Source organism: Lobosporangium transversale (genome assembly GCF_002105155.1).
Source record: "Lobosporangium transversale strain NRRL 3116 chromosome Unknown BCR41scaffold_37, whole genome shotgun sequence".
NCBI classification, from domain to species: Eukaryota; Fungi; Mortierellomycota; class Mortierellomycetes; order Mortierellales; family Mortierellaceae; genus Lobosporangium; species Lobosporangium transversale.
Window position 1 is genome coordinate 268,952 of NW_019029015.1, and position 20,568 is coordinate 289,519.

At 42.4% G+C, this 20,568-nt stretch overlaps 6 protein-coding genes across 6 annotated transcripts; 4 read left to right on the top strand and 2 right to left on the bottom strand.

The window, feature by feature from the left end:
• Positions 1 to 1,990: 1,990 nt before the first annotated feature.
• BCR41DRAFT_309967 (pre-mRNA processing factor 3-domain-containing protein) lies at positions 1,991 to 3,410 on the bottom strand (the record flags this gene model as incomplete). Its single annotated transcript, XM_022020976.1, has 3 exons — positions 1,991 to 2,414; positions 2,521 to 3,038; positions 3,150 to 3,410. Coding segments are annotated over 3 exons (1,203 nt in total), but the record flags the coding sequence as incomplete, so codon positions are not given.
• A 3,301-nt stretch (positions 3,411 to 6,711) lies between these two features.
• Positions 6,712 to 8,323, top strand: BCR41DRAFT_424493 (hypothetical protein). Its single transcript, XM_022030439.1, has 2 exons — positions 6,712 to 7,081; positions 7,177 to 8,323. The coding sequence occupies exons 1-2, from the start codon at positions 6,979 to 6,981 to the stop codon at positions 8,229 to 8,231; spliced, it is 1,158 nt and encodes a 385-aa protein (XP_021878460.1). The 5' UTR covers positions 6,712 to 6,978; the 3' UTR covers positions 8,232 to 8,323.
• Positions 8,324 to 13,363: 5,040 nt separating this feature from the next.
• BCR41DRAFT_294165 (hypothetical protein) lies at positions 13,364 to 14,284 on the top strand (the record flags this gene model as incomplete). The annotated part of the gene is made up of 2 exons (XM_022020394.1): positions 13,364 to 13,504; positions 14,090 to 14,284. Coding segments are annotated over 2 exons (336 nt in total), but the record flags the coding sequence as incomplete, so codon positions are not given.
• A 1,650-nt stretch (positions 14,285 to 15,934) lies between these two features.
• BCR41DRAFT_310004 (vacuolar import/degradation protein Vid24) lies at positions 15,935 to 16,680 on the bottom strand (the record flags this gene model as incomplete). The annotated part of the gene is made up of 3 exons (XM_022020978.1): positions 15,935 to 16,131; positions 16,246 to 16,432; positions 16,555 to 16,680. The coding sequence occupies 3 exons, from the start codon at positions 16,678 to 16,680 to the stop codon at positions 15,935 to 15,937; spliced, it is 510 nt and encodes a 169-aa protein (XP_021878462.1).
• A 581-nt stretch (positions 16,681 to 17,261) lies between these two features.
• On the top strand, positions 17,262 to 18,545 carry BCR41DRAFT_373234 (hypothetical protein; the record flags this gene model as incomplete). Its single annotated transcript, XM_022026749.1, has 3 exons — positions 17,262 to 17,444; positions 17,590 to 17,677; positions 18,073 to 18,545. 3 exons carry the CDS (start codon positions 17,262 to 17,264, stop codon positions 18,543 to 18,545), a joined length of 744 nt encoding a protein of 247 aa, XP_021878463.1.
• A 628-nt stretch (positions 18,546 to 19,173) lies between these two features.
• Positions 19,174 to 20,206, top strand: BCR41DRAFT_359368 (hypothetical protein). The gene is made up of 2 exons (XM_022025204.1): positions 19,174 to 19,306; positions 19,411 to 20,206. Exons 1-2 carry the CDS (start codon positions 19,194 to 19,196, stop codon positions 20,186 to 20,188), a joined length of 891 nt encoding a protein of 296 aa, XP_021878464.1. The 5' UTR covers positions 19,174 to 19,193; the 3' UTR covers positions 20,189 to 20,206.
• The last annotated feature ends 362 nt before the right edge of the window (positions 20,207 to 20,568 follow it).

A 20,568-nucleotide genomic window follows, 5' to 3' on the forward strand; every position in this document is an offset into this window, starting at 1 on the left:
AAGGCTACAGCAGGGTTCTTGAAACAATACGGAGCAGGCTTTGATGGTACAAAAGGTAGTCCTATTCCTGCCATTCCTAGGGCTGATAATGATTTCGTGTTCTCCAAAGAACAAACTGACAAAGTCATGGAGAGAATATTGGAAGATCGGATACACCTTTATCCGGCAGAAACCTCTGAGCGGCGACACGAACTGAGATCGTTGCTCAAGGAATCTATACAGCAATATGTACCAATCATCCAGAGTAATACCGGAACATTATTTTCACCGTTATCATCGAGCTTTGCTTCTACTCCATCAAGCGAAGTTATGTTTCATAAAATTAAGGATGCCTTTCGGACAGGTCAATTTTCATTCAAACTCATGGATGTGGTCTGTAATAAGATGTTTTGGTGTACACCCTTCCTAGAGGATGTGAATCGTGAGAGTGCTTGGTTAGTTTCCAGGGAGATGAGGCGGTGGGTCTATGGGATTTTAGCGTGCAGCCTCTTCAGCAAACTAGGGAGTGACCATGATGACAAAGATGAAAAAGGGTCTTTATTAGATGTAGTCGAATATGTGAGACGTGGAGACCACCTGTCCGCTGAGATAGTCACTGGAGTATCTAGCTTGGAACTGGATGAAATGTTGAGAACTGCACAGGCGAAGGAAGCGATCAGGAAAACTAAACCAAGCATCTATGCCATGGATGTCAACACCTCTTCTGCTGCCTCTGCTACTGATGACCTTCATAGTGTTTACCAAGGGAAAGCTGAAACAATGAGCATCGACATCCCTTTTAATGAATTCGATAACGACATGAACAGTCAGAATTCGATATCCAAGAATGAGTTAGATCAGGCTAGCAGGACTAGCCTTTTTCTCGGAATCTTGGGTGCAGATACTGACAATATCCGCTCACTTCCAAAACCCTTCATGGCTCTGGCAGCGACCCTACGGTACCTCATTAACGCATTGGCACATTCCAAAACAAGGTCAACCAGCATCCCTATCGCCAATTTTGAGGTGATTGCTATTGTTGCCTCAGTTTTGTTTCTCAGAGAGAAATATTATCCAGAAACAATACCATCTGAATTTTCAGCACCTAGCGAACATCAGGACACTAATATACTCACAACGAACTCGAAAATGTTAACAACGGCGATAACTCCCAAGTCCGCGCCCAGTAGTTCGTCGTTTGGTTTTGATGAAACACCGCCACTGACTAAACGATCCCTTTATCTGTCGACGCAATATCAACATACCCTTGGGACAGTGTCCTTACTAGCGAATTCATTACAGCTTGAAGACATGATTCCACCGCTTGCGACACTTTTTGATGGGCTATTGTTCCAACAAACATTGGCTCTTGCTCGAGGCGGCACCTTACTGGAACAGCGAATGATTTACCAAGAATCGATTGATCTGTACCATAGGATTCTGGCTGCAGTTGAGGAGGGCTTTATTGACACGGGCGAAATTGACGTGGTAGTTGTTTTTCGAGCTCCAGCTGGTAGTAGGAAAAACCAACAGCAGCAGCAACAGCAACAGCAGCAGAGACGCGTATCTCTTGGGATATTCGGACCAGAGGTTAAGCCTGTCAATCAACTACCGTCTGCCACACCTTTGGCGTCTGGGTCATCTTCAGCAAGTTCCTGGTCTATAAAGACTACAAAATCTTCAGCAATCCAAAAAAAATCATCTGGATCGTCGAAAAGACGAATAGGAAACGGTAGTGGCGGCCGCAATGGTGGCAACAATAATACCCGGGGAAGTGGCGGTAGTAGCGGCAGTAGTGGAGGAAATATGTTTAATGTTCTTGCCCTTGGTTGTGAATTCTGATTACGGCAGTATGAGGCATCACTATCAACAACATTCATCATCGTTTTCGTTTTAATTGCCATCATCATTATTATCATTATCATTGTTACTAGATAAAGATACTTTAGAACATACTTGTTTTCTCACAGAGTCTGTTTGTGTAAAAAGGAATTTTTTTATTTTCTTCTTTTTACAAAGTAACCTGCGCACCAAGCATATCGTCCTCTTTGAACGCAAGTGCTTGGTCCCAGTAATGCTGCACACCAAACCGTGCCAATGTCTCCTTCAATTGTGCGTCTGTCCTGCATTTAAAAAATCTGAATGTTTTGAATTGTCGCTCCCTCAGTTGTCCTTCCCAAACCAATAGACACTTGTTGTCAATCGTCGCTCCATTCTCGGACGCTGCAGTCACTTCGCTTCCATCTAACCGTGTGTTATCTGTCCAGTCGATTCTCCGCAACATTAACTTCTTGTATTGGTTGATTGCCTTTCCCCCTCCTTCTACCACTACAATCGTAAAAGTAGGGTACATGAGCACAATCCCTGTCAATCCTAATTGCTCTGCATTCTTATCCACTTTAAACTTTTTCTGTGGATGAGAAAGGTCGTTAATCCTACAAGAGCGCATACGCACAGAAAAAAAGAATGAAAAAATTAGCAGCTTCTCTAAAAACCGAAGTGCAAAAAAAAAAAAAACATAGATAAAAATAAAAAACATACTTATATAGACTGACGTGGATCCCCTTGGCCAAATCTTCTTCCTTCTTTTTCGCTTCTTTGGCTTTCTTTTCCTCATGAGTCAATTTCCGCTCTGCATTCATATCCAAGTGGCCTTGCAATCTAGCGGCCACTTGTTGTCTGACCTTCATTTCTACCTCTGTTGGATTCAAAACCGCTTCCTGCCCCAAGACACGCATCATGTTGGCTAGTTTAACCTTTGGTGCATCTGGTGGCAGTAATCCCAACCTGATCTTATCCTGTTTCTCCTTCAGTAATTCCCGTCGCTTCTGCCTTCTCAATTTTTTGCGCTCCTTAGTTGTCAACATCAGCGGTCGTGGTTTTGCACTAGCTGCATGTGCGGCTTCATTTGGAGGTTCAATAGGAACGGGATGTTGGATATAATGGGTGATCAAAGAATCTTCCGTTTCAATCTTGCAAAGTCCCTGTGCGTAGTCATCGTAGGTTTTGTTAGGTAAAAATGCAGCATCCCACCATTCGACTCCTTTCAATGGTTCATGCTAATAGTGTGACATTTATTAACGAAGCAATATTAGTTAATTTCCTTGTATCAAAGGTCGTTTATGACAAATTTGGTGTAGTATATGTTATAAAGGATCAGTTTGTCTTACTTTGACGAATCCATCCTTGACCTGCAAGTCCTCTTCTTGCACATTAGCCTGTCCACTCTGTTCAATGTCCTTCTTCAGTTGCTCCACACGCTGTTCTGCTCGGACCTGGTTCGCAATGCTTTTAAATTTGCCCTTGGGTGCAAATCTAAGTGGCCTTGATTTGCGTTCCCGAGGCGCTGCTGATAAGTTAGGGTCGAAATATGGATTCTTTTCAGGGTCCACAAAATCTTCTGGTACATCTAAAAGCTTGAGCTCTTTCTTGGGTTCTACTTTTTGATTAATCTAAATAGGAACAAAAGAGGAAGATAACCGATATATTTGTAAGTAGCATGGCCATGCAGCGAAAATGGTATATATATATATATATGTAATACTAATGAAAATCAAATTTGACTGAGACGTTCATGAATCCAACGGTCATAAAAAATAAAATATTTTTTAAAAAAAGTGCTTAAATGTACATACTTTTGCAGTGGCGAACGATGGCCCCTTCATACCCTTTCCTGATGTAACTGAATTGATAATCAAATTTCCTGCTTCATCCCGCGAGATCATAGAACTGAGATCTACTCCTAATCCTCCTCTGGCTCTTGGCTCATTAGTTGTTTGTGCCGGCGCTGCAGCTGGTGTAGTTCTTGTTGTCGTAGGCGTAATGGCAGGTGTTGTAGGCCGTTGAGTACTAAGGGTCTGTTGAACCTTCGCCCTAATAGCTTCAGTTCTCTGACGAATCAATTCTGCAGCAGATATTCCTGCTCCAGGTCTTGCTGTCGATACTGCTGCCGATGCTTGGGGTTGCTGTGATCCTTGAGCCTGCTGTTGCTGTGCCTGTTGACTTTGTTGTGCTCTCAAAGCTAATGCAGCAGCCTGAGCCTTCGCCATGGCTTGGGCCAACTCGGCTTTGATCTATTAATTCATATTAATAAAATAGATAGTACAAAGTCAACATAAAGGAACCAACATTCTTTTTTTTTTTTTTTTGATTGGGTTGATCTCGCTCAAGAGCAACGTGTAATGTTTAAAACAACTTGCCTGTTCCGGTGTCTTGGCCATAATACTTGTCTCTCTTTCGCTCAATGATCTATGCTTCACTGAATACCCCCGTCTTATAGGATTGTCGTCGAATGGTACAGAAATGCTAAAAAAAAAAAACGTAAATTAAATGCCGCGGCTGTTGTCACCTGATACTATATCACGTGGGAAGCCCATTTTTATGTGCCTACAATCAAAATAAAAAGTCGCGTAGAGCAAGTGATCAAACTCTCGCAAAAAAAAAAAAAAAAAAAAAAAAAAAAAAAAAGAATCGTATAGTATGGATAACATGTAACAGAGCTCAATGTACATGTACTTCATTAGGACTAAAATAGCTTTAATGAAGTATAATATTCTATATGTCAGGAAGAAAAAAGCTGTGCTAAATGATCATAAATATAGGAAGTTTATTAGTCAATCCCCGCCACTGGGCTCCTTCGGGCGTAACTGGCTCATTATTCAGCTATGGACTCTCAAATTTTAACATGTTTTTTTTTTTTGTTTTTTTGTTTAGCGTAGATGCCAGTTTAACGCGCTTATTGGGAAAAAGAGGAGCGGAAAAGCTATCAAAGGGTACAAGAATTCGTAGCGACGATGATTTTTGACTCTTTGATGTCGGACCTTCTTGTCTTATTGAAGCAGAATGCAGTAAGAGTTAGATTGTTCGCTCGCATATAGGCAGCACAAATTAGGAATAATCCATTATGAGCTTTGTACGAGAGGAACCGTTCATCCGGATAATTGGTATTCAGGCCTGGCAGAGCGGGCAATGGCTCGAATCTGTTATCAGTTGGATTAGAGCTGAATGCTTCCAAGTCAGAATCCGTGCAAGGATACGACAATTAGCGCAATTTCAAATTTTAGTTGGATATGAAAAGAGTATCGGCTCTTGAGATATGCCGCGCAGGTTAAGAATTAACATGCAAGACGGAAGGGTCTTGACGTGGTGCTCGAAAATAAGAGATAAAGTCATTAGACTACAATGACTTTTATGCAATGGTGTAATTAAGAGGCAAAGCACCACCAGATTTGTTCACTTCTCTGATGCATGACAGTCAAAGTATAACCTTTCGTAAGCAAATCAAATCGATCAGGGGTGGTCCGAGGAAAAACCCCACCGCTTGTCCCATCTCAATTGGAGTATTGTTAACGCCACTATCCCATTATGCACTTCACAGGCTAATTGCAGTTTTGAAGGAAGGGCTTTTCCATGCCTTTATACTGAATGAAGACGGAAACATGCATAGCGCATGAATTAACAGAACAACATATCTCTTTCATTTGCCTGTTTTGTTTATTTTATTCGATCTGTTATATATATCCTGTGTTCTTTTTATTGGACATCGGGAAGAAGTAGGGACCAATAAGTTCGTAACTTGTCAACCAAAGGACCAAACGATCAACCTGCTTGATTTCATTTAAACTTCTAGAAGAAATAAAAACAAGGGTTTGTATCACATGTGGTACAAAAGAAAGACTGTACCACAGTTTACCCAACCTGGGCATTTTGCCTTATCCTCCCAGTCTTGTGGGAAGCATTCGTCTGACTGGCATACTCGTCATAATCATTCATTCCCTTTGATGCTGTAAGCGATACCTTTTTGTCGGCATTCAAACCCAATTTCGCCCTTTTCCACTTTGTCTGTTCTGCTGACACCTTTGTTTTGACACAAGTGAAAATAGTGAGCTTGGACCCTCTCTGTTACACACACAACTGCTACGTCAGTTCGCGCGGGATGTCTCTATCCCACATCTCAACCACACAGAATAACAGACTCCCGAGCTATTTTTTTTGTTATTTTTTTTTTATTTTATTTTATTTTTATTTTATTTTATTTTTTTTTTTGGTTCATGTCATATAAGCTATATCCCTACCTGGTTATCGCTCTCTCTTTCTCCCTTACTGTTTCTACATCTGTCTCTGTCTCTTTACCCCCCTGTCATCTCCCATTGAAAGGAAGGATCGAGAAGAAATCAGAATCAATGACATACACATTCTTCGGACATTATTAGCACTGTGCTTGGACCAACGAGGAGGTCTTTGAAGGCAGGAGCGCTCAAGATGTACGATGCGGCGGAGTTTGCAGATACCTGGAGTGAGCTGGGGTGGAGCGAAAGTCTAAGATATAAAAAAAGTAAAAAACGATGTCAGAGCCATCTGACATTCACTAGGCTAGTGCTCTCCTACTAAAAGAGATACAGGAGAAGGGAAATGGATATCAACAAGAAAATAGACATGTTTTGACAGGGCGGGTGTAGAAAAAAAAAGGGACAATTGCAGATTGTTTCTCCTTCGAAGTTCTATCTTTGCGGATTGTTGCTTGCCCCCTTTTTAGACCAAATACCATTTTGTGATTTTTGAATGTCCGCGAGGAAGAAACGCAACAGACGACGTGCTTGTGCATAGTCTTCCCTTTTCCCAAATGTCCTCCACTCTCTGAAGTATTGCATGGGCTCAACGTTAAGCTCTCAAGGAGATTCTGAACGCGGTATAAAAACTCGCCATTAACCCTCTTTCAACCTCACCGTTTCGGTTTATTTTTTGTCTTTTTTCGATTACTCGTCTATCCTACTTTGTCATTTCCTTTCTTTTTCTTTGCGTTCACTCTTATACTTTTCTCTTTCTCTTATTCTTTTCTTTCATCCCCCTTCTCTTCTTCTTTCTCATTCCTTGAGTACCGGGACAGTCAAGGCACAGAAACGTGATAACTATTGACTGTAGAATTTCCTCGACTTGAATCTACCGCACTTTTACACCCCTTCATCCATACATAAAAGACAGACGCACACAACACACATTATGAACAAGAAAGAGCTGTGCACCGGGCTTTGGGGCCAATTTGTCAAAGACACAAAGGTGTTTGCAAATCAGATCTTTGGCAAAATTTTGAACAAACCTCCAGGTACACAATCTTGCCCTGCGTCTCAGCATTCATGCAACCCTTGTGGTACAATAATCTAATTGGTACTAATGTGATCTCCCTTTTTGTTCATTCAGCAGGACCATCTACCCAAAGTGCATACGAACACCAACGTCAATACGATTCACAGTATCACCATCAGCACCCCTATTCTAACGTCTCCTACACTAGCACTCTCTCCCTTGTCAACATCACCACAGCATCTCATATCTCACTCGAATCATCAGCCACGTATCATCACAATCCCATCCAAGAAATGACTCTCCAATATGAATCTCTGTGGGAGGTGCAGCTTGCTCTCGGAGAGATCCCCAGTATATTTGATGCAGGAAACATCTTGCAGCCATACCAGTCATCACAGTACACACCGTTCCCATCCCGACCTCCAACAGAGCCTATTCAATACCCGCATCAATATCAACAGCAACGACCCTGCCAAGACTACAGCCTCCCAGACTTGGCCACTTCAATCTCCTCTTCATTTTCACCATCACCCATGAGCTTCGAAGCAAAAACCAAGCATCAGTTCCACTCACCTGGAGGGTCTGGAAATGCAGGGCATCTTTGGTTCCGACCCATTGCAGCCCAAGCACATTCATACACGTCTTCTCATTTTTTTTCCACATCTGTTGATGAGGCAGTGTTGGAATATACATTCCCTATCCGCGATTCTTCTATCTGTATTTCTCAATCCAACAGTGATATTAATGAGCCAGATGATGATGTCTATGATGATGATGATGGCGATGACGACGATGCTATGATTAATATGCCGAGCAAGGTCAGCGAGCTCCGCCATGACCGTAAAGATAGTGGTGTTTTCATACAAGATGGCGATGAGGGAATCATTCTCCAACGTTCACCGAAAACAACTGCCACTACTACCGCTACCATCACTGCTGCCACTGTTACTGCTACAACGGCTTTTAGTTCCGAAAAGAAAGTAATTTACACTCCTGACCACGCGTCTGAGGATGAGAACGAGTATGTATACCTGCCTGTAAAAGGGCATTGCCTAGAGTTGCGATCCCGAATCATGGGTGACGATATCTTGCACTCCGACGCGGGATTACTTGCGCTGTCTCTTCCATCTCTGATGGCAACTGTATCTACGCTTTCAATACAGGCATAAAAATACTCCTACTTCCCGTTACATTGTCACACAATACACATCTACATTCATGAACACATCACTTGCACACCCATACAAACATACATCCCCCCTTTTTTTTTTTTTTTTTTTTTTTTTCTTGAAACCTTCCTACATGTACCAATGTATTTCTATGATAGGGTGTCCAACACCAACCCAACCAAGCTTGCTAGCATTTATCTTATAGACTAAACCATATAATCCCCCCTCACTGGAGCTTGTCATGCTCTACGACCATGTTTCGTGCTGGCCACGAGGCTTGGTTTGATTCACGCCTAAATAGTAATTACAATAAAAAAGCACGAGAAGAAAGGGCTGCTATGATAGAAACGATACAATCCCCCATGAGATATTGATAGAAAGGTTCTACATTAGACAAAACACAAAAAAAACTTTGTTCTTAGATAATCTCAACATCCATGGATTTATTGTAGTTTATCGATTGGTTGAAAAACGAATATGCTTTTGCTTGGTTTATATATTTTTTAATAGTATAAATATATATATATATATGAATAGTAAATCGCGATACGTTGCTTGGGAGATAATGAAACCATAATGGGTTTAAGATAAGAAAAAAAAAAATCCTGGCAAGTCGTTTAGTGGCGCGCACACTTGCAGTGTCAGACAAGGGCTCTCGTCGAAACATTTTTTATGCATTTGCGGGGATGTCAACGCACTTTATCAGGGTTTAGAAAAAAAATAAAATAAGGATTATGCTTTTTATTAATACAACTCAAAAGCTTTGTTATGATCAACTAGAGTTACTGCGGGAGGGAAGAAAGGAACGAGACTGCTTGTCACGAGTTTTTCTAACGATCTGGGCTTTGTAGATGATGGAGATGAAGATAAATTCATGCACATTATCGGTGGTGTTTATTGACACATGTTATACCAGGAACTCGTTGTCAGACTTTTTTCTCGAACAGGGGAACGCTTTTATGCACTTCTTCTTTCTAACCCCATTCCATGGTGCAGTAGTACATCCAATGTTCATGTAAATTCACTCAGATACACATTATTTATCCCCAATCTTGTTTTATTGTTTTATTGTTTTATTGTTTTATTGTTTTGTTTGTTTATTTACTCTTTCATAATCCATTTGCCGTGCACGCGCTTCTTGAATGTCAAAATTGTTCTTCCCATCTCGATGGTTGATAATCTAATCCGGGGTACGTCCTATATTTGAACTTGACACCCATTCAGCAATCTGTCAATTTACACAAAGAAGATAAGGGATGTAACAGAAAAAAAGGGTGGACGAGTCCATTTAATATCGGATCTCTTGATGTTGCCATTTCTTCCTTCGGGCCGTGTCTGCTTTCTTCTGTTCTTATGCTTTGTAGATGAAAGTAGAGATAGATTTTTTCACCTTTGAAAAAAAAAAAAAAAAGATAAAGGAGTCTTCAGACAGATTGATTCTAAAGCCATGCTACGCAGAGAGCTCGCGTGGCTGAACCCTCCTTGGATACAATAAAACCTTAGTTTATTTTGCACATTTCAATGCATCTAATGTGTTGCCTTAACGAGTAACTCTGAGCCATCGGAAAAAAAAAATGGCAACATTGATAGCACAAAGAGAGAGCCTACACTGCACGATAAACACCAAAGAAAATGATCTCTCCGATACACATATTTCCATTTAGACCATCATGCTGATATGAACACACGCCATCAATTGCCATCCCCATTCAATATTGCTTTTTTGCAGAGGAAAAGCCCTGATAGACTACCCCATTGGCAGAGAAGATAGACAGACCCTATACAAAGGACATTGTCTTCCTATATTCGATTGTTATTATTATTACCATTATAGGTGTTGTTTTTATTTCCTCACCTATCCTCTCCCTTGACAACACGATTAGTATTTCCTTTCTTTCTTTCTTCTCATTTCCTTCTACTCCTGTATCCATTTGTCTATTGCTGCCCCAAACTGGTTTCCTTTTGTTATCCTTTTTTTTTTTTTAGTGATCCGGCTGCCATTTCTTCTTATTTCTTTTTCTTCCTGTTGCTTGAAGCGATGCCATCTCCTGCGCCCACTCCTTCACATCCCCAATCGCTCCTCCTCTTGCAACACCTTCAACGACAGCAACAACAGCAACAACTTCATTCAAACCAGCATCATGGCCAAGCTCTTGATGATTCTCCCTTGTATCACTCGCATCAAGCCTTCGCCCAATCTCTCTCATTCACTGGACTGGGTTTGCAAGACCAATTGCTCTTACCTGCGCAAAAGCTTAAGGTAAACACAGTAACTGGAAACACGCGATCTTGATTCTGTTTAATATATTCATCTTTTAATAGTTCGATCGTTCATGAAACACTGCCCTATTTTCTATTCTAGTTATTCCAATTACAACAGCAACAGCAGCCTCAATTCTGCTTCCAGCAACAACCTCCATGGTTAGCAAATATGACTCTCTCCTCAAATTCCTCACTTTCACCTGTTTTAACAGCAAGTACCCCAAGATCAGGGTCACCTTTGCCTGTTTCTAGTCCACAGTCTGAACATTCCGATATAAATGTCCCATCAATGACGCCTTCCGCAGACTATTGCCGACGGCGGACCTCGGCCACATTCCGATCATCCCTTTCTATGCTGGCAATACCCTCGTTTGAGACCTTTGAATTCGGTCCTGACGATTTTTTGAAGCAACAGAACGATGACAGCGACGTTGAGGATGAGGAGCCCCAGCGGCAACATCAGGCAGACGAGCGTAATGGGGAGTATAGGTACAAATGTGTCCATTTCGGCAATGTATATGCTCTCGTACATGATCTTCACAGATTGAATGCTTGCTTGCTTTTAGTGTCATTCGATAAAAGGATTTTTCCTCTTGTGAATACGTGTATATTTATTTTTATATATCTCTTCGGTGCAAACGTTATAGAAGCACCAATGCATTGTCCCCCACATTCATGGATACTGGTAATAGTGAACAAGCTAATGAAATAGATAGCATTGGTGGCACGGATGACGCGGATGACTCGACGGGACAAGTTGGCGTATTCCAAGAAGATAGTAAGTAAAGAAGAGCTATCGCTGTAATATATAGTTTAGATTGATATATATATAAACAATGACAAAAGTTGAGCAATAGGGTTGTTGATCTGCAACTGTCTGCAAAGACCGAGGACTTCTAGCCTATTACATTTCTGAAATAATTGGATGGCGTTTGTTTTTTTTTTTTTTTTTTTTTTTTTTGTCTGTGCCCCCATTCGTTGTCTTCACATGCTTTCTTTTGTGGATGTTCATTTTATTTTATTTTTTATATTCTAATTCCACTGTAAGGGCCAATAGGGGAGACTTCGGGTGGAGAAGGAGCCTCAGAGGCAAATCTCGGAAATTTATTTCCTTACGCCCCAGATGTATGGCACAGTAGCTCGCAACAGACACCAGTGAAGGCCGAGCAAAGTGGTGAACCAGACGAAGAGGAGCAACAACTAGAAAATCGTCAAGCTCGGACACGAAAGCAGGATAGCAATGATAAAGACAACGAAAACAACACTAAAAGTAACCAAAAGACTAAACATGGTCATGGTCCAATAGCACAGAGTGGTAAAAGCTTCGTTGGCACGATACCACTTGACCTTCGTTTGGACCTTGAGGGCCTACAATCGCTCTCGGCCCTCTCCTTGATATCGCCTCAATCAGCTAAATCTAAACTTCAAGCTTCGTCTTTGATGGAGCAGTGTCTGTCTGATCCGATCTCTGTTTCTGCTCAGACAGATTCCTTAAACAGGGACCAGAGCATTGAGGAAGAAACAGTTGATGCAAATAATAATGGCAATGGTGGTAACGAGAGCTGTGGCAGTGGCGATAGTGGCTTTTTGAAAAGGGAAGAAGATAGTACGATGGCATCAAACAGCATCAACTCAAGGTAATGAATAGCATTTCTTTTTTATTTATTTATTTATTTTTACAATCTTTTTTCGGACAAGAGTCAAGACAGGCCAAAAAGAAAGTTTTGTCTGAATGTGACATGACGAACTCTATTTGTCACACTGTGTTGCTTGCAGATAATGCAGAAAGAGACAGTTTCCTGATGATGATACCATTCATCGACAGCGGACACATTTTCAGTTCTGATTCTAACTGAATTGTCTATTTTATTTATTTTCTTATTTTCTTATTTTCTTATCCGTTTTGAACTTTTTCCTGCAGACAAACCAATGCTTCTATGTCCTCTCCCGCCTTATCACCCGCTGTGATCCATCCCTTACTTGACCCCTTTTCCAAGCAGACTCTTTCTTCTTCTTCTTCTTCTTCTTCCACCTCTTTTTTGATTTCTGATCCAATTGTCCCAACTTTCTCTGCAGACAAGGTTGAACAAACTGTAACAGCCACTCGACCCACTTCTGTTTCTCCCTCCTTATCTCAAACGACCTCTTCCTTTTCTTTTTCCTCCTCCATCTCCAACTCCTCCCTTACTGTGGGGCAGGCATCAGCGTCTATCACTTCCAAATCTTCTCCTGCTCCTTCGTCCATGACGACCCCCACGACCTCCACTACTACTGCCCTTGCCCCAAGTGCCGCACATCTCCAATTACTTCTTCAACAGCACCACGCTTTACAACGCAAGGAGCAAGAAGCTAAAGAACGTCTCGAGCGAGAAAAACAGCAATTGAAGCAACAGGAACAGAATACAGCAATGGCACCCACATCTTCCACTGTTCCCGCTGCTTCTAGTCTGAAAGCTGATGCTCAGTCTGTAGCCGCTTACATGGCCGCTTACATGAGGCTAGTGAGCACCAGAAGTATAGATCAGGTCAATTCTGCAAATGAAGCAGCTGGCCAATTGACAGTCGATCCAGTACAAACGTCATTCGATACAACATTTTCTTCAATAGTCGCCACTACATCTGCAGACAAGACGACAGCATCGCCTGCCACTATTGCACCTTCTTCCACCGTACTGTATCCCTCTCCGCCTCCCTCCGTAGTCTCATCTTTTACACAAAAGTCATCATCAACCAAACCATTTAAACCTCACGGCAAAAAGCTTTCTTCTGACGCAGCAGTAGCTGCCGAATCCTCAGTAGACACGGCGACTGCCACTTTTGATCCACTCTCCACTACAGGATCAAAATCTCAGCTACATCATCGACAGGAATGCTACAATTGTGGGGTGACCAAGACTCCGCTCTGGAGAAGGACTCAAGATAGGAAACACTCTCTTTGTAATGCTTGCGGACTTTATTTTAAGCAATATAAAACCAATCGGCCGATTGCTGGACGCACCTCAACAGAATCGGTGGTCGTACAACAGCAGCCACAGCAACAATTGCTTGCAGGACAACAGACAAAACGACGAAAGATTAACGATGCAGCTGATACAACAATTTCTGTCAAGAGTGAGCCAACAGATTTATCACAACAACAACAACAACAACAACAAAAGCAGAGACTTCCGGAGCAAAGAGCAACAAATACAAGCCATTTGAAGCCATTGCTTCCTCATCCTTCATCCTCCCGTCATGTTACACAGATCGGGCGCTCACAAACAATAGACTCACATTCCTTTGACCGGCATGGTACCATCGCTATCCATGATGAATCAAAATTGGCTAGTGAAAGTGAGGCAGATGACGAAGGCGGCGGCGAAATGGATCAGGATGAAATAGACGAGGATGATATGGTAGAGGCGCATCGAAGTAACATTAAAGAAGATGTGGAAATGGCTGATGAGCGTTCAACGCGCGAGATGTCTGATTCGGATAATGACAACTCTGATGATTCGGATTGCAGTGATCGTAATCAAGAAGAGATCGAAGATTATGCTTCAAAGTCTTTTACTACAGATAAACCCACACCTCCTCGACCTGCTGTACAGTCAAAGCCCGGAAGTGTCAACAGCAAAGCTACCGCCAACGCAAACATCGAATGCGCTAACTGTGGACAGACTCAAACTCCACTCTGGCGTAAGGATGCTAAAGGGCAGTCAATTTGCAACGCTTGCGGTCTTTATGCTCGACTCCACCAACGCGATCGCCCTGTGACCATGCGAAAGACAAAGATTGCAAGGCGCAAGCGTGACTGGAAGGCGAGTCAGGAAAAGGCTGCTGCCACTACTGCTGCTGCCACCGCCGCCTCTTCGGCTGCAGAAACAAACAGCAGGGAAAGCTCTCAAGTATCTGAAGGCGAGAGCAGTAGTGGCAACAAGAAGCGCAAAGAGCAGGAACTGGATGAAAGGCATGTAGAGGTGCGAGCAATGAATATCCCTATGAGCTTGGAGCATGAATCGGATGAGTCAAGTCTTTGCCTACTGGAGCAGACGCCTGAAGATAATGTAAGTGGTGATGAGATATGTGGTTGGACAAGCGATACGGATAAACAAACAGACGAATTAACTAATCTACATTTTCAACATATCAACCGCCTTTTAGCACTTACCCACTCCGTCATCGAACGCTTCTCTGTCACCTATTATGTCAGCGCCACCAATGCCTACAATGAACCTAGGAAGTGGCTCGCTCTCCCCTTCCTTGACGGCGTCGCCTCCTACACCAGCATTATCTTCTTCCCACTTCTTGAATAACTCCACCACCACTCCTACATCAGCCTTTCCTACCAGTTTGAGCCCACTTTTGATTCAACAGTATCAGCAACATCTTCAGAATCAAGCGGCGCTTAATGCCGCAGCAGCAGCAGCCGCTACAGTATCATCCACAACCACATCTGCATCAGAAACTCTTCCCTTACTTAGTAATACTAATTGGCTTTCGCAATTGTATCCACAATATCCTACGACGCCATTCCTCCCTAGTTCGACTCTTGCACGAGACCCCATGACTCTAGCAGCACTACAACAACAGCAGCAAAATCAACTTCAAAATAAAGTATCCTCTCCACTCTCAACTATCGGCTTGAACAGCGGCATTCCTGCTTTTTCTTCAACAAGGCCGTGTCCAATAATTACTAATGTCCATGTTCTTCAAAACCTTCAGCGACAACAAGAACAGCAGCAGAAGCTCAGACAACAACAGCAACAGCAGCAACAGCTACTTCTTCAACGACAACAACAACAGCAGCAACAGCAACAACAACAGCAACAGAGCCAACAAAACCAGAAGAAGAGTCAAGGTCCATTGATATTGGATAGCACACGCTTCACTCGTCTGATGAACCAGATGAGTAAGCCCCAACTATCCATGTTTTTGACGATTCTTGAGGAACGTTGTGGAGCTCTGCGTCATCGACTCTCGGGTGAAGATGACCAGGTTGGACGTGTAGACACCAACGAGATGATGATGATGATCAATAATCCGCAATTCACGTCAATGGAAGGTGGATTATCAAGTAGTACTAACAATGCTTCCGAGACCACAGCATCGTCGTTATTAGCAACAATGAATGATTTGGGGCAAGATCATGATCAAGATGGTTCTCAATCCGATTTTATGATGTAGCCAGTAACCGTATCAGGAAAAAAAAAAAAAAAAAAAAAAAGTACTCCCCTCTCCACTCCACTTTTATTCATATTGTAATACATAGACAAAAACCCCCTTCCACTTTTTAATACCTTGTATCAAATAAAACTAAAAATTCGTTTATTTCTTACATAAATGTATATGCTTTTTTGAGCGGCAGGGTATAGTACAAGGATGAAGTGTAGAGTGGGATATCGTGCGAAACTTTTTTGTTCTTCTAACACGTCTATAGGGTCATAATTAAAAATGAAGGCTTATGCAACCTCAAAAATTGAAGAATAAAACCCACCACGTTCATACACTGGATTTAGAGACAGATGTTGGAATGGAGTGGATTGCTTATCGTGATAATATCCTTCCACATACCCATCGGCCCGTCGCATTGATACATAGTAGAATCCAGCAATTGTCAATCCGCTTGTCCGCTCACTCACATTTACAAAGCATTTTTCTTGAAAAAAAGATATAAAATAAAAAACGGTTTGTCAATAATCAATCACTGGTATTTCTGACATTCACAGATATATATTTCTTTTTTTCTTCTTCTTTCCTTTCATAGAATTACCTTTCCATCGCATCAAAATGTATTTCTGGTCAATATGTCCACGGAATTTCCCTGACTTGGCTCCTTTTGCAATATGTTTTTCATCCATGCCTTGAAAGGCTTCTAATCGCTTCCAGTGATCCAGATCTGTTTTTGTCCCGGCTGCCCATTTCTTTGTCCAAAGTGTATAGTTCTCAAAATCAATGACCTATTTCCCCAAATAATAAAATAATATTAAAAAGAGTATCTGTTAAGACAAAGGGCTTTTTTCAGCGATACTAAAACTATACGATATACTATATGTAAACCATTCTGGATAGCATCTAATACCTCTCCTTCCCAGGAAGTAACGACACTCGAAGTGGACATGGGCACATCCATGGCCTCCATAAGTCCATAAACCACCCCTGCATTGTAGTCCACTGCACTGATTGACTGTATTTGTATATCGCACATGAAAAAAAAAGAAGATTAATTTACTTCAGCAAGTGTTACTGAAGGAATTTATAAATAAAAAAAACTTTACCACTTTCACATCCCACTCTTCAAACTGCCGAGATCGTTGTCCGTTAAGTGTGCTCATCTGAGTTTTCAAATTCTGAGTCCCTTTGAATTTTTGTCCTGCTCGTAAGAAGCAGCATGGTCTTCTTAAATAATTCGATCTGGGTACTTTGTAAAGACTAACTGAATCAGGCTTATCCTCAGCTGCAGCCTCAAAAGCTTCATCATCAATTCCATAGACTTTTGGCATAAATACTGTTGTTGCGAATGAAGGCAACGATGTGATATGAGAAGATGAGATTGGACGACGACGATAGCGTCTAGATCCTCGATCGTTGACATCATTACTCCTGCCATCGCTAGTGTGTTTATCGGCTGTCAATACCGACGCTGGTGCCGATGTCAATGCCGATGTTGCTATCGTGGCTACAGAAAAATGCGTTGAGGAGCATGGTGATGTAGAAAAAATATGTCCTCGGCCCTCATGGGCATCATCTGTTCGTCGCTTCTGGGTTTTTTCCTGATTGTCTCCGGCAATGGCAGTATCCGTTTCCATAGCTGATGGCCCTACAGTTGCTATTGTGGACTCTGGACCGTCGTCGCCATTTGTAGGTTTGTGTGCCAAAAGCGAATGCGCTTGCTCTGGGATAAGAGAGATCATTCCAGAAGAGGAAGCCGAGGAAACTGAGGAGGATGTAGGAGGCGATAAATTAGGGGCCGTGAGAGGATAAGGTAGCGTGATTTGATTTTGCGCGTTACTATTACTATTACTACTATTGCTATTGTTGTTACTGTTGCTGGCTACATTGGCTGGGCTATAATTCCTGTGAGTGGCAGGCAGACCATAATCGGTGGTCATAGTAGAATCATGGAGAGGATGACGAGAGTGCTGAAAACGACCCCCAGGATCAACACCCCAGAGCGGTGAAGCATTATGTGGGAGAGTATAGCTGTGAGAGGTCCTTGCTATATGCGAAGCTCGGCTGTAACTAATTACTGATTGAAGGTGTAAATGATCAAGTCCAGTAGCAAGGGGGTTTGCATGTCTTTCTCTTTCCATTCTATGATCACTATTATTACTACCACTTTCACCATTTCTGAAAGTGCTGCTATTGTTGATATTGCTGCTATTGTTGATATTGCTGCTATTGTTGATATTGCTGCTATTGTTGATAGGGGTGGCGGGCCCACCACGAACCACGCTATCGTCTTGACTGATATCCATCTCTCCATGGTAGCTGTTCAGATGAATATCATCATTCCTAAAATTAGACTGCTGTGGCGAGAGATTCCAGTTTTGGGAGCTGGTCTGGCCCTGCAAGGGTGTTCTGGTGGTCCTGTAACTAGTGTATTCTAATGGCGCTCTATCCCCGGATTGTGAAGGAGAATCAGGTGAGATGGCTCGGGTCCATAAGGTTGTAGGCTCTGGAGAGAACATGACCCGTGCCGCAGTGGTAGTGGCTGTAGGCAGTTCTCTATTGAGTTGGGTGGTTCTATCAGACGATACCACAGCGGTGGCATGGTCTGCAGGATGCGTATTGGAGCCAGTATGGTGCTCAGAAACAGGGGCGGTGCGTCTGTTGCTGAAGTCCGTATCCTCACCTGCCGAAGATGTTGATGATGAAATTCCAGATAAGAAAATAATAGGTGTGGAACCTGGACTTGATTCCAAGATCTCCTGGACTCTACTCAAGTCAAGATATATGCTCCGCCTCCGTCTTGTAGCAGCAGCGGCAGTAGGCCCCTCTGACATGTCTGTATCGTTATCCCGTTCCTCGTCATCATCATCATCCGCATCACCTTCGACGCCTTCACTATAGTCGCCTCCAAGGTGCCAATGTGCTGTCAAATCCCACCGCCCTGCAAGTGGCATTTCATAGTCTGAGTGGTCTGCTGATTCCATTCCTCCCCTGTATACATCCCGTTGGAGGTCCAGATCTGACAAACTTGAATAATCTGATGAAGAAGCATCCATATCTGATATCTCACGAGCTCCCGAGTCAAGTATAGAGAGTACACGGTATTGTTGATGTTGGTGGGGGAACCGTCTGTTCGACAGTTGTAAAGCTGGCATAGCGGTCTCGCTGTTAGAGTTGCTGTCTGGGTCTTCTTGCTCCCTCAGACTTGACATACCGTGTGGAAGGGGATTGAATTAAATATGGTAATGGCAGCAAAGTCGAAGAGAAGGTTGAGATAAAGATATTAAGAATCTGGCTCTATTTATGACCGCGGGAAATGAAGTGTATCGAGACTCAAGAAAAAGGCGAGTGAGAGTATGACTGAGCGTGGGCGCTTTTCAGGTTATGACTTGGGCGAAGAGAAAGAAAAAGCTTGTATCTCCAGACAAATTTCTTTGAGTAGAACAAGATGTCCACGGGCGGTCACGCTGTTGCCCCTCGTGACGTGCATAGCATCCAAAGATCATGTCGCTCCTCATTCTCATTTTCTGTCTCAACAGAGACAATGGAATGGATGATGTCCCTGCATACGAACTTGTGTTCCTGAATGAACTCCACGACAGGCTAAAACTACTCAACCCATGGTACACTACCAGTGCTGGCCTCTTCAGGGTCCTTGGCCGGTAAAATCGATATTTGTAAACCCATTTAAGGCTTTTATTCCACTCCTTCATCCCCAAGTCATGTTCTAACCTTTATCATTCTTCCTCTCTAAAATGTTGATTAGTTTATCCACATATGATTTAGATAATCAAGTCGTTATAGTTGAGTCTTGCTTCCATCATCAGCATACTCCACTGAGAACAACTGAAGCAGCAATGATAACAACGACAGTAGAGGCCAATGGAAACAGACCGAAAACGCCCTTCGGACTCGGATCAAGCACTGAGGACCCAGTTCAGCCAATCAAAAGTTGCACGATTGACCTGACCTTAGGTGACGAAGAAGAAGGGAAAGAGGGAGGTGACGGAAGCGAAGATTCAGAGTCAACGGCGGTAAATAATAGTGGATACATCGATCTGACGTGTACCACAGATGACGAATCTTGTAATGGGGATGAGAACGACAGTAACAGCGATGCACTGACGTCATTTATTGCCGTGTCTCAAGTATGTGAGAACAAAGAGAAGGGGGCCGGGAAGCGGAAGCTACTGTCATCATCTGTATTTCCTTCGTTAACAGGATCACCGCCTCAGCCAAGAAGACGCTGCTCTGAACAACAGAAAATGAGAGCACCTAAGGTTGCTCTTTGGGTCAGCACAGAGTTGTTATCACCAGGGCAATGGCGATTTGAGCCGGGAGTGATCTTTCAATTTATTGGAGAGATTGAGTACAGGTCAGGGCATTGGGTCTTGGTTGCAAGGGCCTGTCGTAATATGGAAGGGCTAGATTTGTACACCTACAGAGAGTCTATCCTCTTGACTAGGAAGCTCATGCAACGAATGGCGCGTAGAGGAAGTGACTCTGATCATGAGTATCAATGCAGATATGCAGCTCATCATTAGAATTTTGTATTATCATTGATTATGAAATAAAGATCCATTCTTTAATAAAATAAAAATAAAATAAAGCAAAAAAAAAAAAAAAAAAAAAAAAAAAAAAAAAAAAAGCCTTGGAGTTCTGTGTATACTGAATGCTTCAAGTCTAATAAAATAAAATATCGTCCGTTATTAGAACAGCATTGACCGTAACCAAACAAAAAAAAAAAAAAAGATTGTTTAGACGAAAAGAGTATGAGATTTTCTTGAAATGATACCATGCTTAACAAAGAAGTAAATGTAGAAGTGTGTAAAGCAAACAAAGAAACCAGCTTTTTTCACTTTTTTCTGTGGCATAACGCAGGGTCCACTAAATGATTCCTTAGTAACAAAAATGAAGCTTGATC